This window comes from Cyprinodon tularosa, unplaced genomic scaffold (assembly GCF_016077235.1).
Source record: "Cyprinodon tularosa strain WSP-4 unplaced genomic scaffold, ASM1607723v1 ctg438, whole genome shotgun sequence".
Classification (NCBI taxonomy): Eukaryota; Metazoa; Chordata; class Actinopteri; order Cyprinodontiformes; family Cyprinodontidae; genus Cyprinodon; species Cyprinodon tularosa.
The window spans coordinates 42,882-69,943 of record NW_024039161.1 but is presented as its reverse complement, the minus strand read 5'-3'; the positions used below and the strand labels follow the sequence as shown (position 1 = coordinate 69,943).

Sequence of the window (27,062 nt, the reverse complement as noted above, 5' to 3'; positions counted from 1 at the left end):
AGTTTAATACGTTTTTATTAATGTATAAGCTGCTTCTAAACCATTTATAACAGGTAGATAAATAATTCATTAAGGCGTTAGAGTAAGGGTAATCCCAATGTGGCATGGCAAGTGAAATTAAAAATAAACGCTTGGTTCTTAAATCCCCTGATGTTAGGGATAAACTACCATTGCAGGGCAATATGATCTATTTACCTTTTATAAATAGTTTGGATGCAGTTTATAAATGATTAAATGATTATCAAACATCCATTTTATTCATTAATAAATGGTCTCTTTAAACTAAAAAACTTTAAAACTAAAAGCTTTAAACTAAAAAAGAAACTTGAAAGTAAGTGATTCTTATACTGAAAAAAAACACACAAACGAAAGAACATATCCGTGCAGATGAAGTCATCCTTTTTATTTATCTTTTATGTCATTACCTTCATATTTTTGAAATAGCAACCACAGCTACCCAGACACCATTATAAATCCCCTGTTTAACAGATTATGGTCATGTGAGAAATAGTGCAACATATTCTATTCTATAAATATTCATGATCTATGAGGTTGAATTGAATAGAACTTTGACAATGCTCCTCTAAGATCTGCAGCATTCAAAACTGTTTGTCATCTTTCCATCAGTGGCTGGGAGATGGAACTGGCTGACAACTACTAAATGCCTAATGGTTTACCATTCAGCTGTTAAAACACAGTTTAAGTAATCCTGAGAATTACCCAAAACCTTCCTCTTCGAGGTAGAGGAAGGTCAAGCACTTGCCTGTAATTACCTTATAATCAGTTGATGCCATAACTCTCACAGCATTCATGCTCCTTCCTTCATGTCTCTCAAGTGATTACCAGAACACCGATCAGTGGCTTCCTTCCTCTTGCCTAATCAGTTATCACATATCTGTTCCTAATGACCCCCTATCTTTTTCCTCCACCAGCATAGATAACAGCTACTGTACAAAACAACTAAACACCTAAACCACCACTAACACCCTCTGTGTTATTTATTTAGAAAAAACATGAAAATGGTCACACCTGAATATGGCTAAGCAGGTGTGGCACAGCAAACAGGCCAAAATGACCCAGCAGAACTCCTCTACACCGCAATTTTTCAAAAATCTTCTGTCATTTTAAACACAAGTCCATCTAAAAATCTTGAAATAAACAGGAATTATCTGACCAGTGGTTTGTTCTACTTACACAATACATTCAAGATAAGTAAGACAAACTTTTTACACCAGTAACTCTCAGCGCAAGCATGTTGCCCGGTCAGTATCTCCAACCACATCTTCCAAGATTTATAGAGTTCATATCTCGAACCAGGCCCGATTTTACTGGTAATCAGTCGTGTTTTAATGTATTTTAAAAAGCTGAACTCAAAAGGAATAAAAAAAAAAAAAACTCTATTCAATAACAGGATGTTACTTTTTTGTGATCCGCTCAGTACAGTGAAATGCTTAAGGACTGAAGTGTCCTTAAAAGTGAGCCCCCCTGTGTCGGGTAGGCATTAGCTTATTTGTCTGAAAGGGTAATTCAAACTTAGAAACTCTGTGACCTCCTATATATACCGGTCCATTTCTAATCTAAGGAGAACACAACTGTCAGTGCACATTGGAAAAAAAATAAAAAAATTTCAAATGTAAAAAGAAATCTAGTAAGGTATTTGTTAGAAGAATAAAAACAGCATGCCCCTCACAAGCCTGGTCTTCATTTAATTCAGTGTTCTTGGCAGACATTGCTGAATTATCTGCTAAAATGACCCCCACCGCTAATTTGCTTGAGGTCCTCCCCTCCAAGCTTTTTGGAAATGTCTTTGACTCAGTCGGACCATGGGTCACCAGACTGTTTAATATGTCCTTGTCTTCTGGTGTGTTCCCCAGCTCCTTTAAACATGCCATAATAGAGCCAAGACTTAAGAAGCCCAGCCTGGACCAGTCAGAACTTAAAAACTATCGGCCAATATCTAAGCTCCCTTTTCTGAGCAAAATACTGGAAAAAGTGGTAGCTAACCAACTGACATCCTTCCTTCAGACCCATAACATCTACGACAAGTTTCAGTCAGGGTTTCGGAAACACCACTCTACTGAAACAGCCCTGCTGAAAGTGTCTAGTGACATCATGATGTCTGCAGACTCCGGAAGCTGTACGGTACTGGTCCTGTTAGACCTGTCTGCAGCCTTTGATACGGTCGACCATTCCATCTTGATAAACCGGCTGCGGGATTGGGTGGGAATGACAGGTCCAGTTTTGGAGTGGTTTACTTCCTACTTAGCTGGTAGGAGCTTTAGTGTGGCAGTCAATGACATGATGTCTGAGCGGGGAGATCTCCAGTATGGTGTTCCACAGGGCTCAGTCCTGGGACCACTTCTCGTCTTACTTTATCTCCTCCCTCTTGGCCAGATTATCCAGCAGCACAGTGATGTGGCATACCATCTTTTTGCTGACGACATACAGCTGTACTGCTCCTTTAAAACCTCAGAGGTCCACAAATTACACTCTCTGATAAACTGTCTGTCCCGGATTCAGCAGTGGTTAAACAACAACTATCTCGCACTGAATACCGAAAAGACTGAGATACTCATTATTGCTCCTGACAGTGCCATCCCTGACATTAAACAGCACCTGGGTGATCTATGTTCCTCAGCCAAATCCAGTCTGCGTAATCTTGGAGTGATTTTCGATGAGGGGATGTCCCTTGCGCTACACTCAAAACAACTGATCAGGAACTGTTACTTCCATCTGCGCAATATCTCCAAGGTAAGGAAAATCCTCTCTCACGATGATTTGGAGAGAATCATCCATGCCTTCGTCTCTTCAAGACTAGATTACTGTAACAGCCTGTTTACCTGTCTGAGCAAGAAGGAGCTGGGTCGCCTACAAATTGTCCAGAACTCTGCTGCAAGACTCCTGACCCGTACAAATAGGACAGCCCATGTAACTCCTCTCTTGAAGTCCCTACATTGGCTTCCTGTTGCTTCCAGGATAAAGTTTAAAATCCTGGTCCTTACTTTCAGGGCCCTTCATGGACAGGCGCCCGGCTACATGACAGGTCTGATCCAGCCGTATACGTCGGTCCGTAGTCTACGGTCTACAGGTCAAAACCTGCTTATGGTTCCTCGGACCCGTTTTAAAACCCGAGGAGACCGGTCCTTTAAAGCGGTGGCACCCCGTCTTTGGAATGAACTCCCCCTGTCCCTGCGCTCTCTGGACTCGGTGGACATCTTTAAAAAACAGCTAAAAACACACATGTTTTCACTAGCCTTCCAAAGCACATAGCCTGTTGTTTTATTCCCTTATTTATTATAGCTTTTATTGCATTTTATCTGTTTTTACTTGTGTTGTTTTTATGTTATCATGTGAAGCACTTTGTGACTTTGTCTGTGAAAAGTGCTATACAAATAAAGTTTACTTACTTACTTACTTATGCCCTCTTGAAATGTATGGATAAATTGTCCTCCAGAAAATTCCTTTTAATCTGTTCTTGTCTCCTTGTAGCTTTCAAAAGGTCTCTCTGATCTCAGCATGTTTGTTGTACTGTTCTCATCAACCTGTTCAGGGTTTGTTGTTTGATACCATTCATCTCTTCTCTCCCTCTAACTCACACTAATTAGTGTCAAGCTTTCCAACACAAAGAGTTTATTCTATTTCTGATCTTGTGAAGTTGCACACCAGGGTTATCTTTTATTGTAATCTTTGTGCTTTTCCAATGAATTAAAATTTGACAAACATCTACATCTGAATTGCAAGAAAAATGTAAATTATGATTTGCAACGAAGAGTATGAAGTAGTACTTGTAATATCTAATCAAAACAATGGTTGTTTCAAAGTAGAACATACGTTTTTACCAAGGTAACACAATGAACAATGGTGTAATTCTGATAAAAATTATGTGCCATATTAATGAGCATGGAGGCAAATATAATTTAAAACCTAATAACTTCTTTAAAATATATCAAATAAAATATTTACAATCTTTATTTGTATTTTTTTAGCCAATGAAAATTAAAAAAATTTCACATGGATATAAATGATATGCTGAAGTGTCACCAGCCACTTCACAGAGGTGGATTTTACTTTTGGATGTAAAGGTTATCAGGTAAAAATCAGGGCTTTTCTTTTACCCTGATTTTTTTCTTTTCTTTTTCATTTTTTTCCCACCTGTCAGTATAACAAAGTGGTTCCCTGTCAGTGGGGTGCACCGCTAGGCATGACAAGGAGAGCACAAGAACAGCTTTGCTGTTTTCTTATCCAGATAATAAAGTGCACATTTTTTTCAGTCCTACAAAGATAAATCCTCCAAAATAGGAAAACAAGACCATGTGCTTTTTAGTCTGTACCTGAAGTCAGTGGGATGAGTAGAGAGGGATTCTGTTTTGTCAAGGCATATGAATATACAGAAGCAGCCATTCAAATGGCCCTTCCCAATCAAATGCCAAGTCAAATGGCAGCCCACTTCCCTGCAATTCCCAGCAAAGTCCCTGCCCTCTTCCAGCCACTGGAGTGACTCCCTCTTTCTCCTGGGTGTGCATATTTTTTTTTTACTCTGACTCCACCTTTTCACAGAATTACAGGGTCTGGCCAGGAGATGACACTTCTGTTTAGATCTTGTCTATAAATTATGACAGAAAGAATATCTTAGTGCAAAGATTAATGTTTAAAAAGGAATTGTAGGGGACCAGCCAAGGGCCGATCAAGGAAAGTGGGGAAACTTTGAATACTGATAAATAATGACTATTTCAGTGACAGAATTCTCATGTGTTCAAATTTGGAGTTATAATTGTATTTTTTGTCCAAAAAAAATAAAAAAATGTCCAATGCTGTGGAAAGTTCATTAAGTCTCCAGACTTGTGCTCTACTGACTTCCTCCTACCTAATAAATAAATGTCCATATAAAATTAAAGATTAGGATAACAAATTTAAATTGTAGATTTCTTATGGCTTTTTTAGGTTTTGCTGTGTTCTCAGTTTCCTTGTGCACACTGTTTGTCTTTCAAATTTTTGAAAGAATGAAAGCAATATGATACATTAAAATGTATTTTAGCATAGCAAAATATAATTAAAGTGATAAATATCCTTCTGTGTCTCATTTTTGTTGTGTGATAAAAGTCCTTACCCAAACTGGCGTAAAGTTTCGCCATCGCCTGGTTCTTGGCCATATCAATTAGCCCTCTGCCCAAACAGAAGTGTGGGAATATCAGCAACACCTGCTTCACTATGTCATTGATTTGGGAGATGTTCTGTTGAGAAAAAGAAAACAACATGAAAAACTTTTTCCATGTTCATAAACCTGGAGAGGGTTTTTGAGCATTAATCTCTAATCAGCATGATGAAAGGATCTATAAGTTCAAGGGAGAGTGCTGATAATTAACAAACACCCTGCACTCCATTGCCATGCTGAGCGCTGTTGTGTTTCAGAGAGCTCCAAATGGCGTCCTTTGAGTGCACAGTGTATGAGGTTTCATCTACCATATCCGACACTGGGGAACATACTGTGTGATCTGTGGAAGACCCGCATACAAGCTAACGGATGAGCTGCTGTATGGGCAAACAGATGTTGATCCGCAAAATCATAACTGAGGAAAAACTGCAACATCTCAAGACCCTGGAGAGAAGGTCTCTGTTTATCTGCCTTGTTTTTAATCCTTTGACAGTGTGATATACTACAGAAACAAAACAGAAATTACAAAAAGAGAGCAAAAGTATACAAACTCACTGGGAAGAAGGGAAAAAAAGCAAAGAATGTTGTATTCTACTATTGTACCTTAAAGGAATAGTACACCCAAAACATGATTAGCCTTCATTTTCTACTCACCCCCATGCTGAACAACACTCTGGAGTACTTTTTTGATATCTCAAATGCATCTGGAGATCTGGGAGGCTTCTTGCTGTCTGCTGACATTCAAATAATGGAGGTTTATGGTGTCCGAGACAGAAAGGTCCATAAAAGTCCACAAAAAACGTGTCAATATTCCTCCATACTGCTCGTCCAATGTATTCCAAGTGTCCTGAGTGGGTAGCATCCAGAATTTACTCGAAACGAAGTCATTTAGAATGTTTTTAGAGCATAAACAGTAGTGTATAGGATTTCCTGAAAGCGCGCACATGCGCGCTCACGACGCTACGGAAGCCGGCAGACCAAACCAGCGCTTTCAGCTCGGCAAAGAACTCATGCTCTTCCTCAACACTGAAGTCCTCAGACATTTTTCTTTCGTTGTTTCTTTCTTTGCACAGGTAAACAGCACATTTCTTCTTCTACGCTTGCATTATTGGCAGAGCAGACGCTGAATGCGCACTTTCATCTGGTTTGGTCTGCCGGCTTCCGTAGCGTCGTGAGCGCGCACATGCGCGCTTTCAGGAAATCCTATACACTACTGTTTATGCTCTAAAAACATTCTAAATGACTTCGTTTCGAGTAAATTCTGGATGCTACCCACTCAGGACACTTGGAATACATTGGACGAGCAGTATGGAGGAATATTGACACGTTTTTTGTGGACTTTTATGGACCTTTCTGTCTTGGTCACCATAGACCTCCATTATTTGAATGTCAGCAGACAGCAAGAAGCCTCCCAGATCTCCAGATGCATTTGAGATATCAAAAAAGTACTCCAGAGTGTTGTTCAGCATGGGGGTGAGTAGAAAATGAAGGTTAATCATGTTTTGGGTGTACTATTCCTTTAATGCTCCCTTATTTGGGATTCCACTAAAGGACAGAACAGTAATGAGCTAAACGTCCTCAGAAAACTGAGCTTTGAAACAAACTAATGGACATAAGAAGAGACGTCCAGTATGCCACAGAGGAGGAGCAGGGTTTGGAAAAAACAAAACGCAGAGCAAGGATAAACTATAAATACACCTGGCACGGCTTGGCGTTCAAAACCAACTTCATGTATTATGTATCCTGCTTCATTGCAGCACTTTTCAAAGCTCTTGCATACGCAGCGGGAGACAGAAAATTCATCATTTCTGCTTTTGCTCGTGTAAAGATTAGGTGGTGCAGGATGTTGTAAGTTGGGGTATAGTTTTCAAGGTACAGCCTATTAATGTCCCATCCTTCATTTATGGATGTGTGAGTGTGTGTGTGTTTCTCAATGCACAGTAAGATTAGTTTGCATGAGTGAGCTTTCAATATGCAGTTAGCCAGATTGCATGGAGCATACGGGCCTGATGCCACTTTCAGAGACACTTGTTCCATTTACATTTCCGGCATATATGTCTACCTTGAAGAGGAATAGCTGATCTCAACGACTCGATTTTTAGATTCCTGGAATTATACTTTGCAAAACTAGGTGCTAACTATACATCCTTTAAGTAGTATTATATATATTTATATATACGAAATATTGGGCCAATATCATTTTAAGGTCAAAGGTATAGTTTTTATTTTGTCTCTGATACAATGTAAGATCTGATCAAAACAATAGGAAACAAAAGGAATTAGTTTACCTTAATCCTTAGACCTAACTACAAAAGTCTAAAAAATAGTTATTTGTTTTCTTTTAATATCTATTTTTGGGTGCAACTGTGGGTTCAAGAGCCTGGTGCCTGTTCACCTCTAACCTCCCCATACTTATCCTCTAATGCCATTTATGCGGATAAAAAAAAAAAAAAAAAGTTAAGTAAAACTGAATTGCCTTTAACACGTTTAAGACAAAACTCTTGATTTTTATACCTCGTTTTATACCTCTAAATCAAAATTATTAAAATCCAGCCTTCAGTGAAGAGCAGCAAGAAATATGCGTCATAAGAGACCTTTTACAAGCTTAATTACAGGTCATGTAGGAAACATAGAAAACATGGAAAATAGGTTTTCTGGTTGGATGAGATCACCAAGTTTTTTGGTCTACATGCATGTTGTCTTTTTTTAAAAAGGAAATTCAATTTGTACATATTCCTCAACAGACCATTCCCACGTTAAAACATGTTTGTCTCGCCTTAAAGTTGTAGGGATGATTTCATTTGATGCGTAGGTAAGCTGGACAGAGTTTAAAGGAAGATAGATGGAGCTTTAAACATAGAAATCCTGGAAGATTATCTGTTAGAGGCAGCAAGAAAATGGATAAAAAGACGGAGGGTCATCCTCCAGCAAAAACAGCTGTTCTGAACTTATAACCAGAGCTCTAATGGAATAGTTTGAATAAAAGATTTTAAATGAGTCAGAATGGCACGGTCAAAGTCAAGACCTAAATTCAATAACAAGAAAATGTGGGAATGCATGAGGAAAAGTATTGCAAGCCAGTTTTATTTTGTATCTGCTATAAAAGCAGCTTTTTAGTTAAGTTTCATAATTAAGCTTGTAAAGAGTTTTGAAGCAAAAACTTAAGGTCATCCATTGGTCAGTGTGCAGAGAGTTACTGCCAGTGATGAAATGCATTTATGATGTTACAGAGGTATAAATACGACCATTGATGTCCTGCTGCTGCTCAGTTGGCAGCTCACACTATAACCTTGTTACATATTTATATGCATGCAAAGCAGGTAATTGAGATCTGACTGCTCAGGACAGATTTTAGTTCAAGGTGTACATTTCATGGTAAACCCTTTCTTCTTTTTTCTGGAACAATAAGGACGGATGGCAATGCTAGATCCAAACAGGACCTTTAGAAAATGTGTTTAAGGTAATTGTTGAAGTACAATTCAGAATAATTCAAAGAAGAAATTTAATAAATAAATACAACCACTCTGTCGGATGCATATTGTTTTTCTCTTATAATGATTGTATGTATGAGAGCATGTGGGTTAATGGAAAGAAAGCAAAGCTTAATCTTCTCTCTTTGTAGAACAATAAACACAGTAATGCCTAAGATCAAAAGTGGGCTTATTACAGGTTCTTTTTTCATCTTTTCTAAGTAGGTGGTCTATTGAGTACTTTCTCTGAGGTATGCATCAGACCATGATTAGAAGCTCTAACCGATCATGATGTAAAAGCAAACCTTCAGATGTTGAGTTTAACAATTGTTGCATTGCCCTTTCTACATTTATGCATTTGCTTAAAGATTAAAAGGAGCTGTTCACCGGTCATCCTTTAAAAGAATAAATGTTGCAGAGAACAAAAGCCACAAAGGCAAATAACTAATTTTATTCCCTGCCAGAGCCTTTAAAATAAAGATCAACATATATAGTTATATCACATATTTATATGATTTCAGATAACAACAGCATATTTGGCAGACATTTCTACAGAAAGTAATACTTGATGCCCTTCTACAACAACCGACATTTAAACACTAATCAGGGTTTAACAAATTTACTGCCTATTTGTGAAACAAAAAAACAAAAACAAAAAAGAAACACTAAAAGAGATGTTTCCAATGTCTTATTTTTTGGAAGCATCATAACTGCAGCTAATAGTGCAGTTAATTACCTTTCTTTTTTTTTTTCAGGAAATTCATAAAAGTGTCTTATGTTTAAAGCACTTTTTTTTTTAGAAATCCAAAAAACATTAACTACTAAGGGACTTACAGTGAAATAGAAAAACTACAATAATAAAGATCTGGAATTACCAAAATAAGACCTGATATAAATCTGTTTGACAATAAACTGATGCTTGAAAAAATTAACATTCTTAGCTTAATGCAGTTCTGTGAAGAGGAATGGGACAAAAGTCCTGGCAGGATTAAAAAACTGGCTCAGCTAGTTTGAATATCTGCTCATATAGGTAAATTAGATTATCACTTACCGACTAGTTTTATTTAATTTTTGGGGTTTTCTTTGTACGATATTACAATTGCATTCATAGTATGAATAAAATAAATGCAACCGAAAAGCAAACAACCGGAGAAATAAATTGTCAAGGGAAAACTACTTCTTTATGCCACTGTAGCAATTAATGTAAACAGGTTGAAATATGACCAAAGAGGAAGTAGCAACAGTCTCTGTAGAATTACCCCCAAATCTATTCATGCTATTTCAGTATTTCTTCATTTCAAAGAGCTGTGAGGGCACCAATGCATTGCCTCTCTCTGTGTTTCATTGCTTTGCTGTTGGATGTAAATTTTTAAAAACATTTCTATAGTGGGATTTTATAAAGGCATGTACTGTATGTTTTTTACAATCCCCAGCAAACTTGAGCTTAGTATAGAAGGTCAAACAACTAAGAAACAGCAGTGACCTTGGTTGGAAGATGCTGGACTGTGTTGGGGGAAGAACGCAAGCAGGGCATGAATTAATTTTAGATTAAAAGAAGAATTCTCTCAGCCATTTGATTAAAAAAAGGATAGGAGCAGATGATGGAATTCTAGTGTATTTCCCCTCTTGTTTATGTTTGTTGTGTGAGATCTTTTTGTTTGTAAAGGTGGTAGAGTCTGTGCTCCTCTTAATCTAATCCATATCATTGCTTGTGTTTACATGCAACTCCATTTATAACATCAGGGAAAGCATGCAGATAAGGAAATGTATGGCTTAAACTCACAACTATCATGTTGTATATGATTGTACTTCATGGAACTGTGGAAGAACTATCACTTAGATTCTTCATGGTCATTTATGTACCTATGCTTGTGAATTTAACGTTAACATTTTGTGATGAAAGGCAGTTCTGGCCGGTATATATTATGGAGTCGATACAATCTGCTAAAGTCAAAGGTGCTGCCATACCTTTACCTACATCTCTGAAAAATCTCCACGAGTGCCTGTGGTTATCTCCAGGCAGCACGTGGTGGAGGTATTGACTCAGGCACAGCTCCAATTGTTGGGCATGCGAGGATTGATGCAATCTACGGGGAGTCGGACAGTCCTAAGGGGTAGAAAATCTCCCAGAGGTTTAAAAAAAAAAAAAAAACTAGGGCAAAGAGTTTGTGAAAGTGTTGCTCCGGTTCTTCACTCTGCTATTTTTTCCCCCCACATTTTTCTCTCATGCAAAAAAAAACTGGAGCTATGCCCAAAGGAGATCGAGATCCTCCCTCTGCTTGAAGACAGAAAACGTCCGGGAGCCTGTAGCTTTATTTTTGAGCGACACTGTTTGACTAACGCCACCGCTGAGGAGCCCAAAGACGATGAGACAAAGCTTTGTTGTAGGATTGAGCTGTCATGTGGTAAGTGTACATCTGTTTCCTGCCATGTCTTGAAAAAAGTATTCAAACTGCCGAAACCTTTCCACAATTTCTGCTAAATCCACCAACTTCAACATATGTTTTGGGAATTTCATTTGATAGGCAACACAAAGTATTGGATAATACTTTGAATGGAAGGGAAATCGTGAATTACTTTCTATTTCTTTATAAATAAAAAGGCTAAGAGACTTGTGTGTTTATATTCAGCCCCTGTGAGTAATCCTTTATACATTTTGCATTGGCTGTTCTTACAGCAGCACTTATGGGGTATGTCTCTACCAGCCTTGTACATCTATAGATTGAAATTTTTGCTCTCTCTGTGCTGCTGATAGCTCAAGTTCAGTCAGGTTGAATAGGGGGCATTTGGATTATTGATTTTTAAGTCTTGTCACAGATTCCCAGTAGGATTTAAGTGCAGACCATTTTAACACAACAATGCTTTGACCTAAACCCATGGTTCTCATAATGTACCACTGTATTGCATTCAGTGGTACTCACAACAAATGTTGGCGCTAAATATTTAATCACACATGAAGCGAATTCAAATCTGGAATTCTTATTTTAGTATTTGCTTTAAACAAAACTATTAAAAACTAAGAAAGATGACAATGAACCAGAAAAAAAGTACTGGTGTCTGGTTTTGCTGTATTGCATTTACCTTGGAAGTTGAACATTATTCTGACAAAAAAAAAAGGTTAGCAGTTATATTCCAATATATTCCTCTGAATGCACTCAATTTAAACAACATAACACATTTACTAACATAGGCTGAACAGTGTTCTCACTTGCTAGTGAATTAATGAGACACAAAGAGACAGGGGACAAGCAAACACACTTGATCAATGCAGCTTACAGTCATCCCAGATTAGTGGAAGCCATGGCAGATTTGAAGGACTAAGTTGGTGAGAAATGCATTTTAAAAGTTTGAAGGATTTAAAACAATGATTTTTTTTTTGTTCTTTCATAGTGAAACATAAATAGAGTTTAGGTGCTGTTCTAAAACTTTTTGATACAAAGACATAAGAAAAAGCAGTACACTTACTATTTCGGTAGGACTACAGTGTTTAGTGAGTTCCTAACTCACCGTTCTAAACCATTCTTCTGTAGTTCAGACTGTATGTTAAGGGTTACTGTACAGCTGGAAGGTTAACCTCTAACCTTATTCTGAAGTCTTTTTATTTTGTCTTTTGCTTCAGACCTATACTTAACTCTATCAATATCATAACTAACTCTGTAAAGTCCTCGGTTAATTGCCTACAAAAAAGAAATCCCCCAGCATGATGCTGCCATCATCCATTTAAAGTTCAATTTTAGTCTCATTTGACAAAAGCATCTTCTTCCATGTTTTTCTTATTCTCTCACATGGCTGGTTGACATATTTCTTTCAAAAATAGCTTTATTTGTCACTGTTCTTTGAAGTCCAACTTTATGGAGCACATTAGGTCCACTAAAATAAAAAAAAAAAAAAAGACAAAAGGCTTTGAATCACAGCTTCCTATTAGAGGTTTCTCGTGTTAATGTGCTCCTTTCACTGCCCGTCACTCAAGGTTGACGACATGGTCTTTCCAGGTGTGCCGCTGTGCTATGCTTAATTAAATTTCAGGTGATGGATTGAACAATGCTCTTTAAAGTCGTAGGGAAGTCATATTTAAATGTCAAATAATTATGGCTTAAACATGTATATAAATGTACTCTTTATCAGACTATATTGTGGCAAAATTTAGAAAAATTCTTTTTAACAAAATAAAACCTGTTTTAATATCTGTGTTGTTGTTTTTTCGTTATCTTATGCAGGCCAGTTAGTTAAACGTCAGCCTGTACATCTGAATTACCGTTGAGTTCCGTCCCAGTGTTCATGGGAATGGACGTCTCTTTCTTCGGCAGGCGTAGAGCTAACAGAACTGGCAGCGTTGTGAGGCAAGGGCTCAAACATATACGGCTGTAAGCCTTCTACAAAAAACTAAGCTTCTGCCACCCTGGCATCCTCTTCTACAGCATCTTCGTCTCCGCTTTCCTGCTCTAAATAAAAAATATATGACGGAGTAGACTCATTCACGACCTCCGACACAAAACTGTCCTCTTCTTATATGTTTCCTCTGTACATAGCGTTCCTTGACAGTGTCGCTGCTTAGTGCTCCTTGGTCCCAATGTAATTTCGCATTGGGTACCTACTAGCACTAAGTTGCTAATTGGTTATCAAGATGCTTCCGTCAAACCGGTCACAACCAAATTTGGTTGCGAACTTTCCGCCAAAACAATCCGGCCATCTTAATAAACGACCAATTACATTCACTTTATTCAGTCGCACAAAGTTGGGCACCACTCGGGAGAATACGGAAATACAACGGTTGGAACAACCGTTTCCCTACTACTTCAAGATTTTCATAATTTTGGGTTTACTTTTTATTTAACTAAACTGATCTCACACTGAAGAAATTTATCTCTGCATTTAACCCATCCCCTTGGAGAGCAGTGGGCTGCCATTGTGCCATTGGGCCTGTTACGCATCTCACTGCCTGTCCAAATAGCTGGATTAAAACTGTTACACATAACTGAATACATTAAGCTAATGGTTGCAATGGATTTTATTTTGGAGTACCAAAGTAGAGGGAGCAACCACAACCATGTTCATTCTTTGGGTTGGTCAGTCATAGTATCTCACTAATAAAACTTAGAGATTTTACAATGTAGTAAAATATGCTTCAATTCCCAAGTTATTCTACTTCATAGAATTTTTTCAGTCTGTCAAACAGAGAAATCAGCTTTAACTTTCTCTAATTGGTGTGGACTCATCTGTTCTCATGATAGCAGTGAAAAAAAAGAATAATTAGGAGGATTTTTACAGATCTTTGTCACTACTGACTCTCACAGAAACGCTATCAGCGTCCCCAGCGCTTTGAACAAGAGAGGCAAGCTGTAAATTCGTCCCTTCATTCTGCCTGCGGGCAACATGCTGCCCATTAAGTTGGCACCTTTTATGAGTTACATGCCCCACTGACACAGTATTAATAAATAATGAGAATGCAGATGGCAAAAAGAGAACCAAGTAAAGGAATAAATAAATAAAAATGGATGATGAATGCTGGTGATAATGAAATCACAATGCAGAGGATGCAGTGCTGTTAGGAAACGAGAAATATCCCGAGCAGAGCCAGAGGACACATCGAGTCGGATGGATCTGCATCAGTGAGGGGAAAAGCTACGTGGAGAGACAACATACAGGATCAGAGTCGCACTGTGGAAAATAGTGCGACTCTTATGAAGCATCAGATGTATGAGCAGCTTGTCAGAGTTAAGTTTTTGTGTGTGCTGACGAGGAATGAGTGATCAGCACTTAGAAAGCATGTGTGATAGATGTTAATAATATAACAAATAAGTCTATAAATATATCTTTACATGTCTGGTGCCAAGGATGAATATAAAAGAAATACAATGAAGTATATAACATCCACTGATGCACATTTCTGAGTCAGAAACTGCCTATTTCTTTTATGAAATTTCATTTGAGTACAATCAAAAATAAAAATGATTGACAGTTAGTTTTCTCATTCTGTGCTGCTTCATATCCAAACCAAAGCTCTGCATTTCTTATTTGGCTCTCTTTTGGTTTCTTTGTCTTTCTAAATCCTTTGAGACCGAGGCTGCTGCCGAAATGAACAACTCACTCAAAGATGGATGAGGGAACTTCTCAGAGGACCCCAATTCTCTGCAAACGATTAAAGTTTAAAAAGAATAGGGAAAAATTGGTTCTTTGAAAAATACTTGAAAGGATTAAAGGGGCTGCTTTAAAGCAAATACCAGGTGGAATCACACGTTCCACCCGCCCACCTATGCATACACCAGGAAAGCTCTGCTTGGAAGGCACAGAACGTTTATCGAGGATTCAAGTCAATTAGCCGGCTTCTGTTATGGCTGCTGTGCAAATAAGATTTTTAAGCAGCCGTGGGATTTTTACAGTCTGGACTTACTGATGGGAAGGAGAAGAGAGACCTCTGTTGTTGTATATACAAGTAAGACCAATATTTATTTGCATAATTAAAAAAAAATACAACTTTTTGCTCCTTGTCTAACACTAAATAAGCCTAACCTCTTGTGTTTTACATCAGTTCGGACTATAAAAGTTTGTTAAAAGCTAAAATAATAAGAGAAAAACATATTTTTCATTGTCCACAGCCATTTCCTACCTAAAAAGTTTGACTTTGGTGAAATATTTTGAGGTATCTTTCCATAGACCTCTGACAATTCTAGACAATTCCTCCTGTTGTACCTGAGCAGTGTGTCCTTATCACACCTTGTTATATCAAAATGTAGAGTTTGCCTCCCAAAATCTACTTTATCACCAGTTTGGTGGCATGCTCAGGATCTTGAGATGTTGCTTCAATATACTGAAATCAATTTCATTCCTCATTATTGGGAAATTACCCAGATCAATTTCCTCCGAATTTGGCTTTTAATATTTTCAGATCGTTGGTTTCTTTCTCTCTGAGCGGCCTTGCAGCTGATGTTGGTAAAGGGCTTGTTTCACTGTGGATATTGAATCTCTTACCAGCTTCTTTCCAGGTCTTATGCTTTTTATGAGGGGCTGATATGTATATAAGTAGGTTAGTGACACACTAAGTAACTGAAGCATGGCTAAACAGAACTGCAATTAAGAACTGTCTTAGAAAATCTTAGAAAGCAACTGAGGAACAGATATTAATGGATATATAAGAGTTTGGGTGAAGAAAATGCATAAGAAGAAATCACTACATTACAGCAGGACCTACATATATAATTTTATACAGCATAAATGGGCATGTTGACCTTGCAGGAGATTTGCATTTTTCATTGTGTTTGTCACTTACATCATCATCAAAGAGCTCCATGATGAAGGTGGCAATGCTGCCATTGATCCCAATAAAGAGGTTGATGCAAGTCAATGCCACATATACGGTGGCCGACAGGTGCAAATGCGAAGCAAAAGAGAAAACATGCAAACAAAAAAAAGACACGCTCACAAATTAAATGCGGCAAACAAAAAGCAAATAAAATGCAGCAAACAAAAAAGAAGACACCCCCGAATGAAATGCAGCAAACAAAAAGAGAGACGCAAACAAAAAAGAAGACACCCCCGAATGAAATGCAGCAAACAAAAAAGAAAACACCCCCGAATGAAATGCAGCAAACAAAAAGTGTTGAAAACGGAAGTGCTCCAGACCACTAGGGGGAGTCAAAGAAAATAGTATTCATTTCTATGGGACCAGATGCAAGATTCAGAGAAAGATATTTGAAAGAAAGTAAAGGTACGTATTACTATATTTCTTTTTAGATACGCCGTCTTTTATAATATTACAGAATAACAGAATAATTTATGGGTAGCGTGATAGACTTTGTGTCAGTCATACCGTTGATAGATAGATAGATAGATAGATAGATAGATAGATAGATAGATAGATAGATAGATAGATAGATAGATAGATAGATAGATAGATAGAGAATTCGATTTACGCTTTTAACTTTCGTATTTTTATCTTTTTTTGATTGCTCTTATTTTTTCACAGTGACTCTGTGAAGTATTATCCTCTATAATGAGGTATTTTTCGGGGAGGTTCTGTGCTTTTTTGTGCTGTTTTTATCATGCTGCTCCCACCGGGACACGCTGCCTTTGTTTACTCCAGAGAACAGCTGATCGCTCTAATGCCGGCCAGCGTTTTAGCCAGACAGCTGAAATACCACCCGAACTCTGGAGGAAAACACGCCGTGGTTGCAGAGGAGGAAAACAACATTATCACTTTACTTGGATTTATCACTTTAATTGGACTTTTCACTTTATTTGGATTTAGTTTTTACATATGCATAGATATACGTACAGATATATATACAGAAGAGCTATATGTGTATATATATTTTATCTCTGTTTATTCTTATTTTTTATCTTTATTATATTGTATAGTTGGATGTGTGTATATATCATGTAAAACTGTAACTGGAGCGTGTAACAAAAGTAATTTCCCTCTGGGATTATTAAAGTATTTCTGATTCTGATTTACCTTTTTTAGGTGGCCATGTTTTGCTGTTTCTGTGGACAAAATCTAGGAACAATTCAAGTTTTCTGTTTTTCATGTGGGAAGAATGTGCAGATCTTGGCACAAGCTCAAGACACTGGTAAGCAGTGATGGCATAGTTACTTGTAAAAATTAACTTTAATCGATTACTTATTACTACTTGAAAAAGTAGATTAGTGATTACTTTTTTTGGAAATTCACTAAGTTACATTATTTATTTTTTTTCTCCACCACTTGTGAAAAGCTTGAACGTTGCAAATAATTAATTACAAGTTATTTAATTATAGTAATATCAAGTATGTATCTCCGCTTATAAGGTTGAACTGAACGGGAGATTAATGGTTACAACAGCACCCACACACACACACACAGTGCATCAGCAATATTACCTATGCTAAATAAAAATAATAAAAATAGATTAGACATATTAATGTTCTTTGTGTTACTGAAAAATATCAGCTCTTTTGATAATAATTAAGGTGATTTCTGTTTCAAACTTTTTATAGATTCAAGGATGGCCTTTCAACACTGAACTTCCAGAATGCTTTGGAGCAGCATGCTTCCATCTTCAGGCCATTTATGCGTGCAAGAGTGGAACAGCTGACATCCAAAATATTGGAGGAAATATTTGAGGTTCAGCTCAGTGAAAAGGGTAGCAGCAGACGACATGAGGAAACAAGAGTGCTAGGATTCTGGAGAGACCTTCTCCTTGACGCAGAAGGAGGACTTTAAGATTTATTGCTATATTCTGGTGTTATTGTAATATCTGATACATAAACTCATTGCTTCTTTTCTAGAACAAAAAACGGGTTTCTTTCTCCAGGACGTCCTGATGTTTGCCACCGGCTTGAACACACTACCTCCATCTTCAATTCTGCCACCACCAAAACTGATCTTTCAGGCCACTTCTCGTTTTCCTGTCAGTAGCACCTGCTCCAACACTATCAAAATACCAATGTCCAAGACGTATCATCAGTTTAAAGAAGACATGGACTTTGGGATTCAAAACTCCCCTGGGTTTGGGCTTTATTAAGGTCAAATGCAAAACAAAACAAAATGCTATCTATTTAACTTGTCAAACCTGTTCAGTTATGACACTGTTTACTGTTTGTGTGCGACCTTCAAATTTGGATTCTTGTTTGTTTATAAGTCCACCATGTTTTTCAGTTTAATATAGTTTTCGACACATGATTCCCAACTCTGTGGATGTGCTAGGCCACACTGTCTCTGGAGGTTCTCAAAATGTGCCTGAAGGTGTTCATCTCCACATTGAATGTTGTTAGTCTCTGTCACAAACTGTCCGAATGGCTCCTGGGAAACTAGGAAACCACAGTCTGTTCCACCAAACCTAGGAATAGAAGAAATACAGGAAACATTTAGTTATATTTACATTTCTTCACTAAACTGTTACTGCTCTGACTATTGTTATAACCTGTCTAAATGATTAATTGTATTTAAATTTACATTTTAGAAATTGTCATCTGAAATTGTTAGAATAAAAAGTGACATACTGTTAACACATTGTTCATTATTTTTGTTTTGGCAAATTATTTTTTAGAGTTCCCAAAGAGGTTTTAAATTAACCAGATGTTGAAGACAAAAACAACAAAAATTACCTGTGAGGTAGATGATACATCACATCTGGTTTACCAGATGGACAGCAAGATTGTTTAACAGGTCTTATGGTATGTTTATGCCACCTGTTCTTGCATTCATCAAGATCTCTCTGTAGCATATCCATGAAGACAAACCGCACAAGGCATGTGTGCTCATGACTTCCATTGAAGAGATGTCTTTCCTTCAAATCGTTCATGAGATCCATCCAGAACTGAGATCAACAATAAACCAAAATTATAAGATAATTATATCAGCAGAAAGTAATAGGACTAGTTTCTATGTCATGAAAATAGTTAAATATATGTTGACCTACAAAGTTAAATATAAAGTAAGCAGACATCAACTGTTATACTTTAAATGTTGAGCTTCTGATTCATCCATATCAAATGTTAAACTATAAAATTAAGTTGTATATAGCACAAAAACATAATGGTCATTAAGAGATATGCAAGTACTTCATTTCTTCTGACAAAGTAGAGGTAATCGAGTAAAATGTTGCATTAAAAATTTGAAATGTTTGCTTATCCAAGAAGACTACTAAATTTATTCACCTTTTCAAGGTCTACTACTTGGTATTTATACAAAAATTACAATAAACTGTTGACAAACTCACCTTTGTTTTCTGAAATATGACCCCCAGCTTTCGATGCGTTGGTTGGCTGTTGAGGAGCCATACATATGGCTGGCAACGCTCAAGCTTTTCACAAGTGGTGGAGAAAAATAAATAATGTAACTTAGTGAATTTCCAAAAAAAGTAATCACTAATCTACTTTTTCAAGTAGTAATAAGTAATCGATTAAAGTTAATTTTTACAAGTAACTATGCCATCACTGCTTACCAGTGTCTTGAGCTTGTGCCAAGATCTGCACATTCTTCCCACATGAAAAACAGAAAACTTGAATTGTTCCTAGATTTTGTCCACAGAAACAGCAAAACATGGCCACCTAAAAAAGGTAAATCAGAATCAGAAATACTTTAATAATCCCAGAGGGAAATTACTTTTGTTACACGCTCCAGTTACAGTTTTACATGATATATACACACATCCAACTATACAATATAATAAAGATTTAAAAAAATAAGAATAAAAAGAGATAAAATATATATACACATATAGCTCTTCTGCATATATATCTGTACGTATATCTATGCATATGTAAAAACTAAATCCAAATAAAGTGAAAAGTCCAATTAAAGTGATAAATCCAAGTAAAGTGATAATGTTGTTTTCCTCCTCTGCAACCACGGCGTGTTTTCCTCCAGAGTTCGGGTGGTATTTCAGCTGTCTGGCTAAAACGCTGGCCGGCATTAGAGCGATCAGCTGTTCTCTGGAGTAAACAAAGGCAGCGTGTCCCGGTGGGAGCAGCATGATAAAAACAGCACAAAAAAGCACAGAACCTCCCCGAAAAATACCTCATTATAGAGGATAATACTTCACAGAGTCACTGTGAAAAAATAAGAGCAATCAAAAAAAGATAAAAATACGAAAGTTAAAAGCGTAAATCGAATTCACTATCTATCTATCTATCTATCTATCTATCTATCTATCTATCTATCTATCTATCTATCTATCTATCTATCTATCTATCTATCTATCTATCTATCAACGGTATGACTGACACAAAGTCTATCACGCTACCCATAAATTATTCTGTTATTCTGTAATATTATAAAAGACGGCGTATCTAAAAAGAAATATAGTAATACGTACCTTTACTTTCTTTCAAATATCTTTCTCTGAATCTTGCATCTGGTCCCATAGAAATGAATACTATTTTCTTTGACTCCCCCTAGTGGTCTGGAGCACTTCCGTTTTCAACACTTTTTGTTTGCTGCATTTCATTCGGGGGTGTTTTCTTTTTTGTTTGCTGCATTTCATTCGGGGGTGTCTTCTTTTTTGTTTGCGTCTCTCTTTTTGTTTGCTGCATTTCATTCGGGGGTGTCTTCTTTTTTGTTTGCTGCATTTTATTTGCTTTTTGTTTGCCGCATTTAATTTGTGAGCGTGTCTTTTTTTTTTTTTGCATGTTTTCTCTTTTGCTGCGCATTTGCACCTGTCGGCCACCGTACACATACGCTGTACTGGGCACACTGAAGATGAAGGAAGCAGGGTACATCATGGGTGTGATGGCCCACCTAAACACAGCAAAACAGATAGTTAGAAAGATGCCCGAAAACAAATGGTGTGTAAACTTTAAAAAAAGTGTCCAAGTTTACATTTCTGAAAGGTTATCCCCACATTGGCCCACGCTCATAGAAATAACCACCAGGGTTAATGGTTGTGGCAAATTTAAAATTAGCAGTTATTGAATCCATGCAATTTTCAATTCATGAATGTAGATTACTAGGTCAGCTATGCCGGTCCATGACACCAGCAGCCTCCACAGCATCATTAGCATTTTAAGTAAGTGACCCACAAAGACGCGGTAAAATAGATGCCGCCCACACTTGGCAGCCAGCAGATCAAGTTGAGTTATAAAAGGAGACAAAGTGTAGCTGTTTTGAAGTCGAGTGGATTATCCAGTAGAGCTGCCAGACACTTTGCAAAATCAATTACTCTTCTTGCAACTAATGCTAAATATCTCCAAGATGATATATTTACATGAACTACTTTTTACCAGAATACATTTGCTTCACAGATGCTTTCTGCAGAGTTTTTCCTCCCAAAACATTTATGCATCTGTTCAATTGGTTTACTATGATGTGCACTAAAATATATGCACTGCAATTATTATAATAGGAAATAATTAGTCACAGAGAAAAAAAACTGAACTAAAATGTTTCCGTTAATGGCCTGGGCATGAACTTTAGAGCTTCATTGAGGAGTAACATTTGATATTTGTTCAAATAATTTACTTACAGACTTTTTAAAGGTCAGCACTAAATTCTTTTTTCTTTTTTCTTTTTGCCTTTCTGTGTGTTTTTGTATGCATGCATGTGTGCTATGACTATAAAACATGGAGGAACATGCTGGGTGGTATTTATGTAACATCTAAATGACTTATTGATTATCACTGGCTGTGGAGCTCTGATCATACCGTCAAAACAACAAACTCGTCGAAAAGCAGCAAAATAGCTTTACAATATTGCAGCAGCATGATCTCACGTTATTTACATTTTTCTTAATCCAACCTTAATTTCAGAACATTATTCTATTTTTATTTTTCTACTAAAATAGCTTGTTCCTCTCTTAGCCTTCCTGAATGGTTAACTGGCTAATTTCTATAGTTCCTTTCATGTCATAGTGAGGCATAAAAGAGCTTTTTACTCTAGCTTCACATTCACAAAGCAGCTCTCACAGCACTGATCAGTAGGACGTGGGCTCAAGTGTCTCCTGAACGGTTCAACATTTAAAAGAGGAACCTAGAATCCAACTCAAAATGTAGAAATTATGACTTCTTCATGGCTTGACTTTTGTAGTCGAGAAACCAAAAATCAATTATTTATTTTCATATGATGAGAAAAAAAAGGACTCCTTAAAATGGGAAAGACAACAGGCATGCCATTAAAATAAAACAATTGTTTGTAGATATTTATAACAAAGTAAAATTAACTGGTTCATCTAAACTGGCCAATTTTTAAAGTCTGGACAATGATAATAAACAGAAAACTGCAAAGAGGGCATTTAAAATCCTAAATAAGCAAGACAACAAGCACTATGAAAAAGGTAGCCAAGGGGGGAAAAAAATCTTCAAATGAAAAAAATAAGAGGAAAAGAGAGCATGACCCACTATCTACATCCGGGCTGCAGTTTCTAGATCCCGATTAAAAGATGATAATGTTTACAATACCCTACCGGTGCCTTAAAGTGAAGCTTAATGAGCATTAATGAAGCAGTTACATACCAAACCAGGTGATATAAACATCTCCTTGGTATGACCCTTGTCTTTCATCACTTACAAATCAAGCTGGTGATTTCCTGCTGACATGGCAGCTCTTAAAAATCAAGCTGGTCGATGTGGAACCAAAACAAGTAAAATGATGGGGAAAAGCTATCTTAGTTTGCAATGCATTTAGAGCCTGATATTGAAGATTCATAATAATAGAAGGCTCTAAATTTCACATCCATTTTTTTCTTTTTACGTTTAATAAGTGGGCATTTTACAGGTGATCTACAAAGATTGCTGCGCAAGTGTTAAGACATGCAAAAGGATTTGGTTCATCCCATAAAATGAGCAGATTGCATGTTCTACCGGCAGTTTAAAAGCGGCCATAAAACACAGATGAGGTCTAAAGCCATAGAAATGATGGCAATAATGATAACTATTAAAATTAATAACAATGAATAACATTATAGTGCACCTTGTACTATGAACAAAGGAAATAAAAAAAACGAAAACACAACCATGCTTTATGTTTTGATTACGATTGTTTTATTAAATAGACAGAGAGAAAATTCTCATTCCAAAGAGATGCAGGCTCCCCCCCATGTCTTTGTTCTGATTCTTTTTTTTATAAACCTGTGTAATCAGGATAATTTGTTTTGATTTTTATTATTTATTTATTTATTATTTAAAAATAAAATCCTATTCTTAAGTATTTTACCACAAAAAAAGCCATGTATGGTCAAATGACCAGCTGCATGTCAGCATTCTAAATTGACAGCTGTAGCTTATATGGCTGATGAGTAGCAGCCCAGGTAAGAGACGCTGTCTGACGCTGATGCTGGTAGGCTTCTGACTCTTGCAAGTGTCTACAATACAGTCTTCCACTCATATGCCTCTCACATTTTAGATAAATTGTTGTGGATTAAAAACCTTCATCAGATAACAAGGTTTGATGGTAAACTGATTTGAGTATGTTTACTCACCTGGATTAAGCTTTTAATCTGAAATTATTTTGAATTGTAAAACACTATCATTGCATGCTAAAATGAAATGATTGAGAACTTGCATGAGTTTAATGGTTATAATATAAACTCATTTCACTGTAGTGATATTTTGATTGACAAAACCGCCTGTTTTATACAGACCAGGTTTAACATTTCAGGATTTTGTTCCAGGATCCCATTCCAGAATCCATCTCCAGGACCCATATAACGCACCAAAGAAAACAGCACTTCCTGTTAACTCCATCCCAACTAGGAACTGGTTGAATTGCTTGAATAAAAGAAAACACCTTAGAGTTGAGCTTAAGGATTCTCTCTGATTTAATTTGGTAATTTATTCAATCATATAAGTAATATATGTTACACATGCCACAGTATGTAAGCTCAGCGACTGTTTGTTTGTTTTAACTGTATAAAGATTGTCTGCCATCCCACTGTATTAATTGGTGGCCACCATACAGTAGATGTTTTTTTTTTTTTTTTTTTATCAAGATTATTTTACTATTGTTGTCTGCACATGTGCACAGAATCACTCTCCATCTTCTGGCATTGTACCAAGGACTGCTTTATGGCAAATATGACAACAGATATTTCTAAATATCAGTGTAAGTTTATACCTGACTTTAAGAGGTCATAAAGGACACATGAACTGCAGACGCGGTTGAGTTACAGATATGGAAAATCGCTTTGTCCCTGGTAAATATTCACATTTCCATATCTTTGCCCCTTTCTTGAAGATCTGCTCTGTGCATACAAACCCATATGCAACTGTTTCAACATAAGCAAACCTTCCGAAGAACAGGGCCTAGCAGCTTAATTCTATTTTTAAACCTTTTTTAAGACTATGCTTGGCTGAAGTGAAGGAACCCGTTCCGCCTTGTTGGGTTCACTGTGACCTGTGCAGTGTGTGTTTTTTGGAGATGGTTTGTCCAGCAAGTTAACCACACATCTGATGTCTGAGTGCTTTGAGCTAAAATCCTCAGTACTTTTACAAAACCTAAGGCATTGGCCAAAATATCTTAAAACAGCGTTTTGTCAAAGAGCCATGTTACTCATGATATTGTGAGAAACCTTTTCGCCTATTCTGAAAAGGGGACCCTGTGTGAGCGTATAGCATAATTAGCTCGTAGACATCCTATATAGAAACCTGTTGACAGTTGGTGCACATTTGAAAATAAGTCATTGCTGGGTGCTTTTCAAATGTTATACCTCTAGTAGGCTTCATTTGACAGTATGCTGAAAGGAAATGGTGTTGAGAGACAGGGGGAAGTCAAAGGGGAAATGTCCAAAGGCCCAGACAGCTGCGTTAAGGCCTGATGCATTAGAACATGGGTTGTGCACTCTGCTCCTGCACCACCTCCTTGCCCAACCGCTGGGCCCTTTAATAGAATATTGATCCAGTACATATGTCAAATAAACATAGACACGGTTCACCAGACACAAATCAAACTTCTTTTATGGCATTCTCAGTCTACAAATCAAATTAAAGCTATCTATCTATGTCTGTATCTCTATCTATCCATCCATCCATCCACCTACCCACCCATATATATATATATATATATATATATATATATATATATATATATATATATATATATATATATATACATATATATATATATATATATACACTATATTGCCAAAAGTATTTGCTCACCCATCCAAATTATTGGAATCAGGTGTTCCAATCACTTCCATGGCCACAGGTGTATAAATTCAAGCACCTAGGCATGCAGACTGTTTTTACAAACATTTGTGAAAGAATGGGTCGCTCTCAGGAGCTCAGTGAATTCCAGCGTGGAACTGTGATAGGATGCCACCTGTGCAACAAATCCAGTCGTGAAATTTCCTCGCTCCTAAATATTCCACAGTCAACTGTCAGCTGTATTATAAGAAAATGGAAGTGTTTGGGAACGACAGCAACTCAGCCACGAAGTGGTAGGCCACGTAAACTGACGGAGCGGGGTCAGCGGATGCTGACGCGCATAGTGCGAAGAGGTCGCCAACTTTCTGCAGAGTCAATCACTGCAGACCTCCAAACTTCATGTGGCCTTCAGATTAGCTCAAGAACAGTGCGCAGAGAGCTTCATGGAATGGGTTTCCATGGTCGAGCAGCTGCATCCAAGCCATACATCACCAAGTGCAATGCAAAGCGTCGGATGCGGTGGTGTAAAGCACGCCGCCACTGGACTCTAGAGCAGTGGAGACGCGTTCTCTGGAGTGACGAATCGCGCTTCTCCATCTGGCAATCTGATGGACGGGTCTGGGTTTGGCGGTTGCCAGGAGAACGGTACTTGTCTGACTGCATTGTGCCAAGTGTAAAGTTTGGTGGAGGGGGGATTATGGTGTGAGGTTGTTTTTCAGGAGCTGGGCTTGGCCCCTTAGTTCCAGTGAAAGGAACTCTGAATGCTTCAGCATACCAAGACATTTTGGACAATTCCATGCTCCCAACTTTGTGGGAACAGTTTGGAGCTGGCCCCTTCCTCTTCCAACATGACTGTGCACCAGTGCACAAAGCAAGGTCCATAAAGACATGGATGACAGAGTCTGGTGTGGATGAACTTGACTGGCCTGCACAGAGTCCTGACCTCAACCCGATAGAACACCTTTGGGATGAATTAGAGCGGAGACTGAGAGCCAGGCCTTCTCGTCCAACATCAGTGTGCGACCTCACAAATGCGCTTCTGGAAGAATGGTCAAAAATTCCCATAAACACACTCCTAAACCTTGTGGACAGCCTTCCCAGAAGAGTTGAAGCTGTTCTAGCTGCAAAGGGTGGACCGACGTCATATTGAACCCTATGGATTAGGAACGGGATGTCACTTAAGCTCATATGTGAGTCAAGGCAGGTGAGCAAATACTTTTGGCAATATAGTGTATATATAAAACTTGCAGATCACCGTGCTTAAAACTGAGTTTGTTGTCTTTATATACCGACAAATCTCTACATCTGTTTTATTTCAGTCATGTTTTATCCTGTCTGTCGTATCGGATAACGACCATTAAGGACGAAAGATTGATGAACTTCTTCAGCCTTACTTGAAATGTTTAACATAGACCTTATACAGAACAGTACCTGCTTTATCTATAGAGAAATATATATATATATATACTGTATATAATTATTTTTTGGCTTTATTTTACTTACCCATAAAAAACAAGGAGCAGTATCAAGGCAGGAAGGTTTGGAGGTGAGACGTAGGCTTTTTGTTGGAAGCAGAGGAATATCAAGATCACGATGATGCAGGGGACGATGTAGTTACACTGTCAAAAAAAATCATAAAATAAAAAAAATAAGCTATTTCAAGCTGAGGCTGAGATGTGTTTATTGTAAAAGGTGGCACCAGTTTTACAATGCTTTCTTATTTAATTTTCCTCCTGTTACTGATAATAAAATCTGTGGATAACTTTTTAATTAACACTTGTGTCTATACAGCTTTAACTTTGTAATTAATTCAGTGAAGAAAAAAATGCCTCTCTTTGAAACTAATGTTCGCTCAGTGACATATTAACTGAACGCAATCACCG

The 27,062-nt window shown here is 37.4% G+C and overlaps 2 protein-coding genes and 1 long non-coding RNA gene across 3 annotated transcripts in view; 1 reads left to right on the top strand and 2 right to left on the bottom strand.

The window, feature by feature from the left end:
- LOC119792977 (phospholipid-transporting ATPase ABCA1-like) overlaps positions 1 to 27,062 on the bottom strand; it is a 114,740-nt gene that overhangs the window by 58,110 nt on the left and 29,568 nt on the right. The window contains exons 6-9 of the mRNA XM_038299861.1: positions 26,683 to 26,798; positions 20,776 to 20,839; positions 15,890 to 15,970; positions 5,108 to 5,231 (exon numbers count right to left, since the gene is read on the bottom strand). Of these exons, the coding sequence (XP_038155789.1) occupies positions 5,108 to 5,231; positions 15,890 to 15,970; positions 20,776 to 20,839; positions 26,683 to 26,798 (385 nt within the window). The remainder of the gene's footprint in view (positions 1 to 5,107; positions 5,232 to 15,889; positions 15,971 to 20,775; positions 20,840 to 26,682; positions 26,799 to 27,062) is intronic.
- On the top strand, positions 16,160 to 18,606 carry LOC119792979. The gene is made up of 3 exons (XR_005282053.1): positions 16,160 to 16,327; positions 17,084 to 17,189; positions 17,596 to 18,606. It is a non-coding gene; the product is annotated as an uncharacterized LOC119792979 (long non-coding RNA).
- On the bottom strand, positions 17,912 to 20,592 carry LOC119792978. Its single transcript, XM_038299862.1, has 5 exons — positions 20,418 to 20,592; positions 19,545 to 19,650; positions 19,320 to 19,403; positions 18,706 to 18,924; positions 17,912 to 18,437 (listed from the first exon to the last, which is right to left on the bottom strand). The coding sequence occupies exons 1-5, from the start codon at positions 20,464 to 20,466 to the stop codon at positions 18,233 to 18,235; spliced, it is 663 nt and encodes a 220-aa protein (XP_038155790.1). The 5' UTR covers positions 20,467 to 20,592; the 3' UTR covers positions 17,912 to 18,232.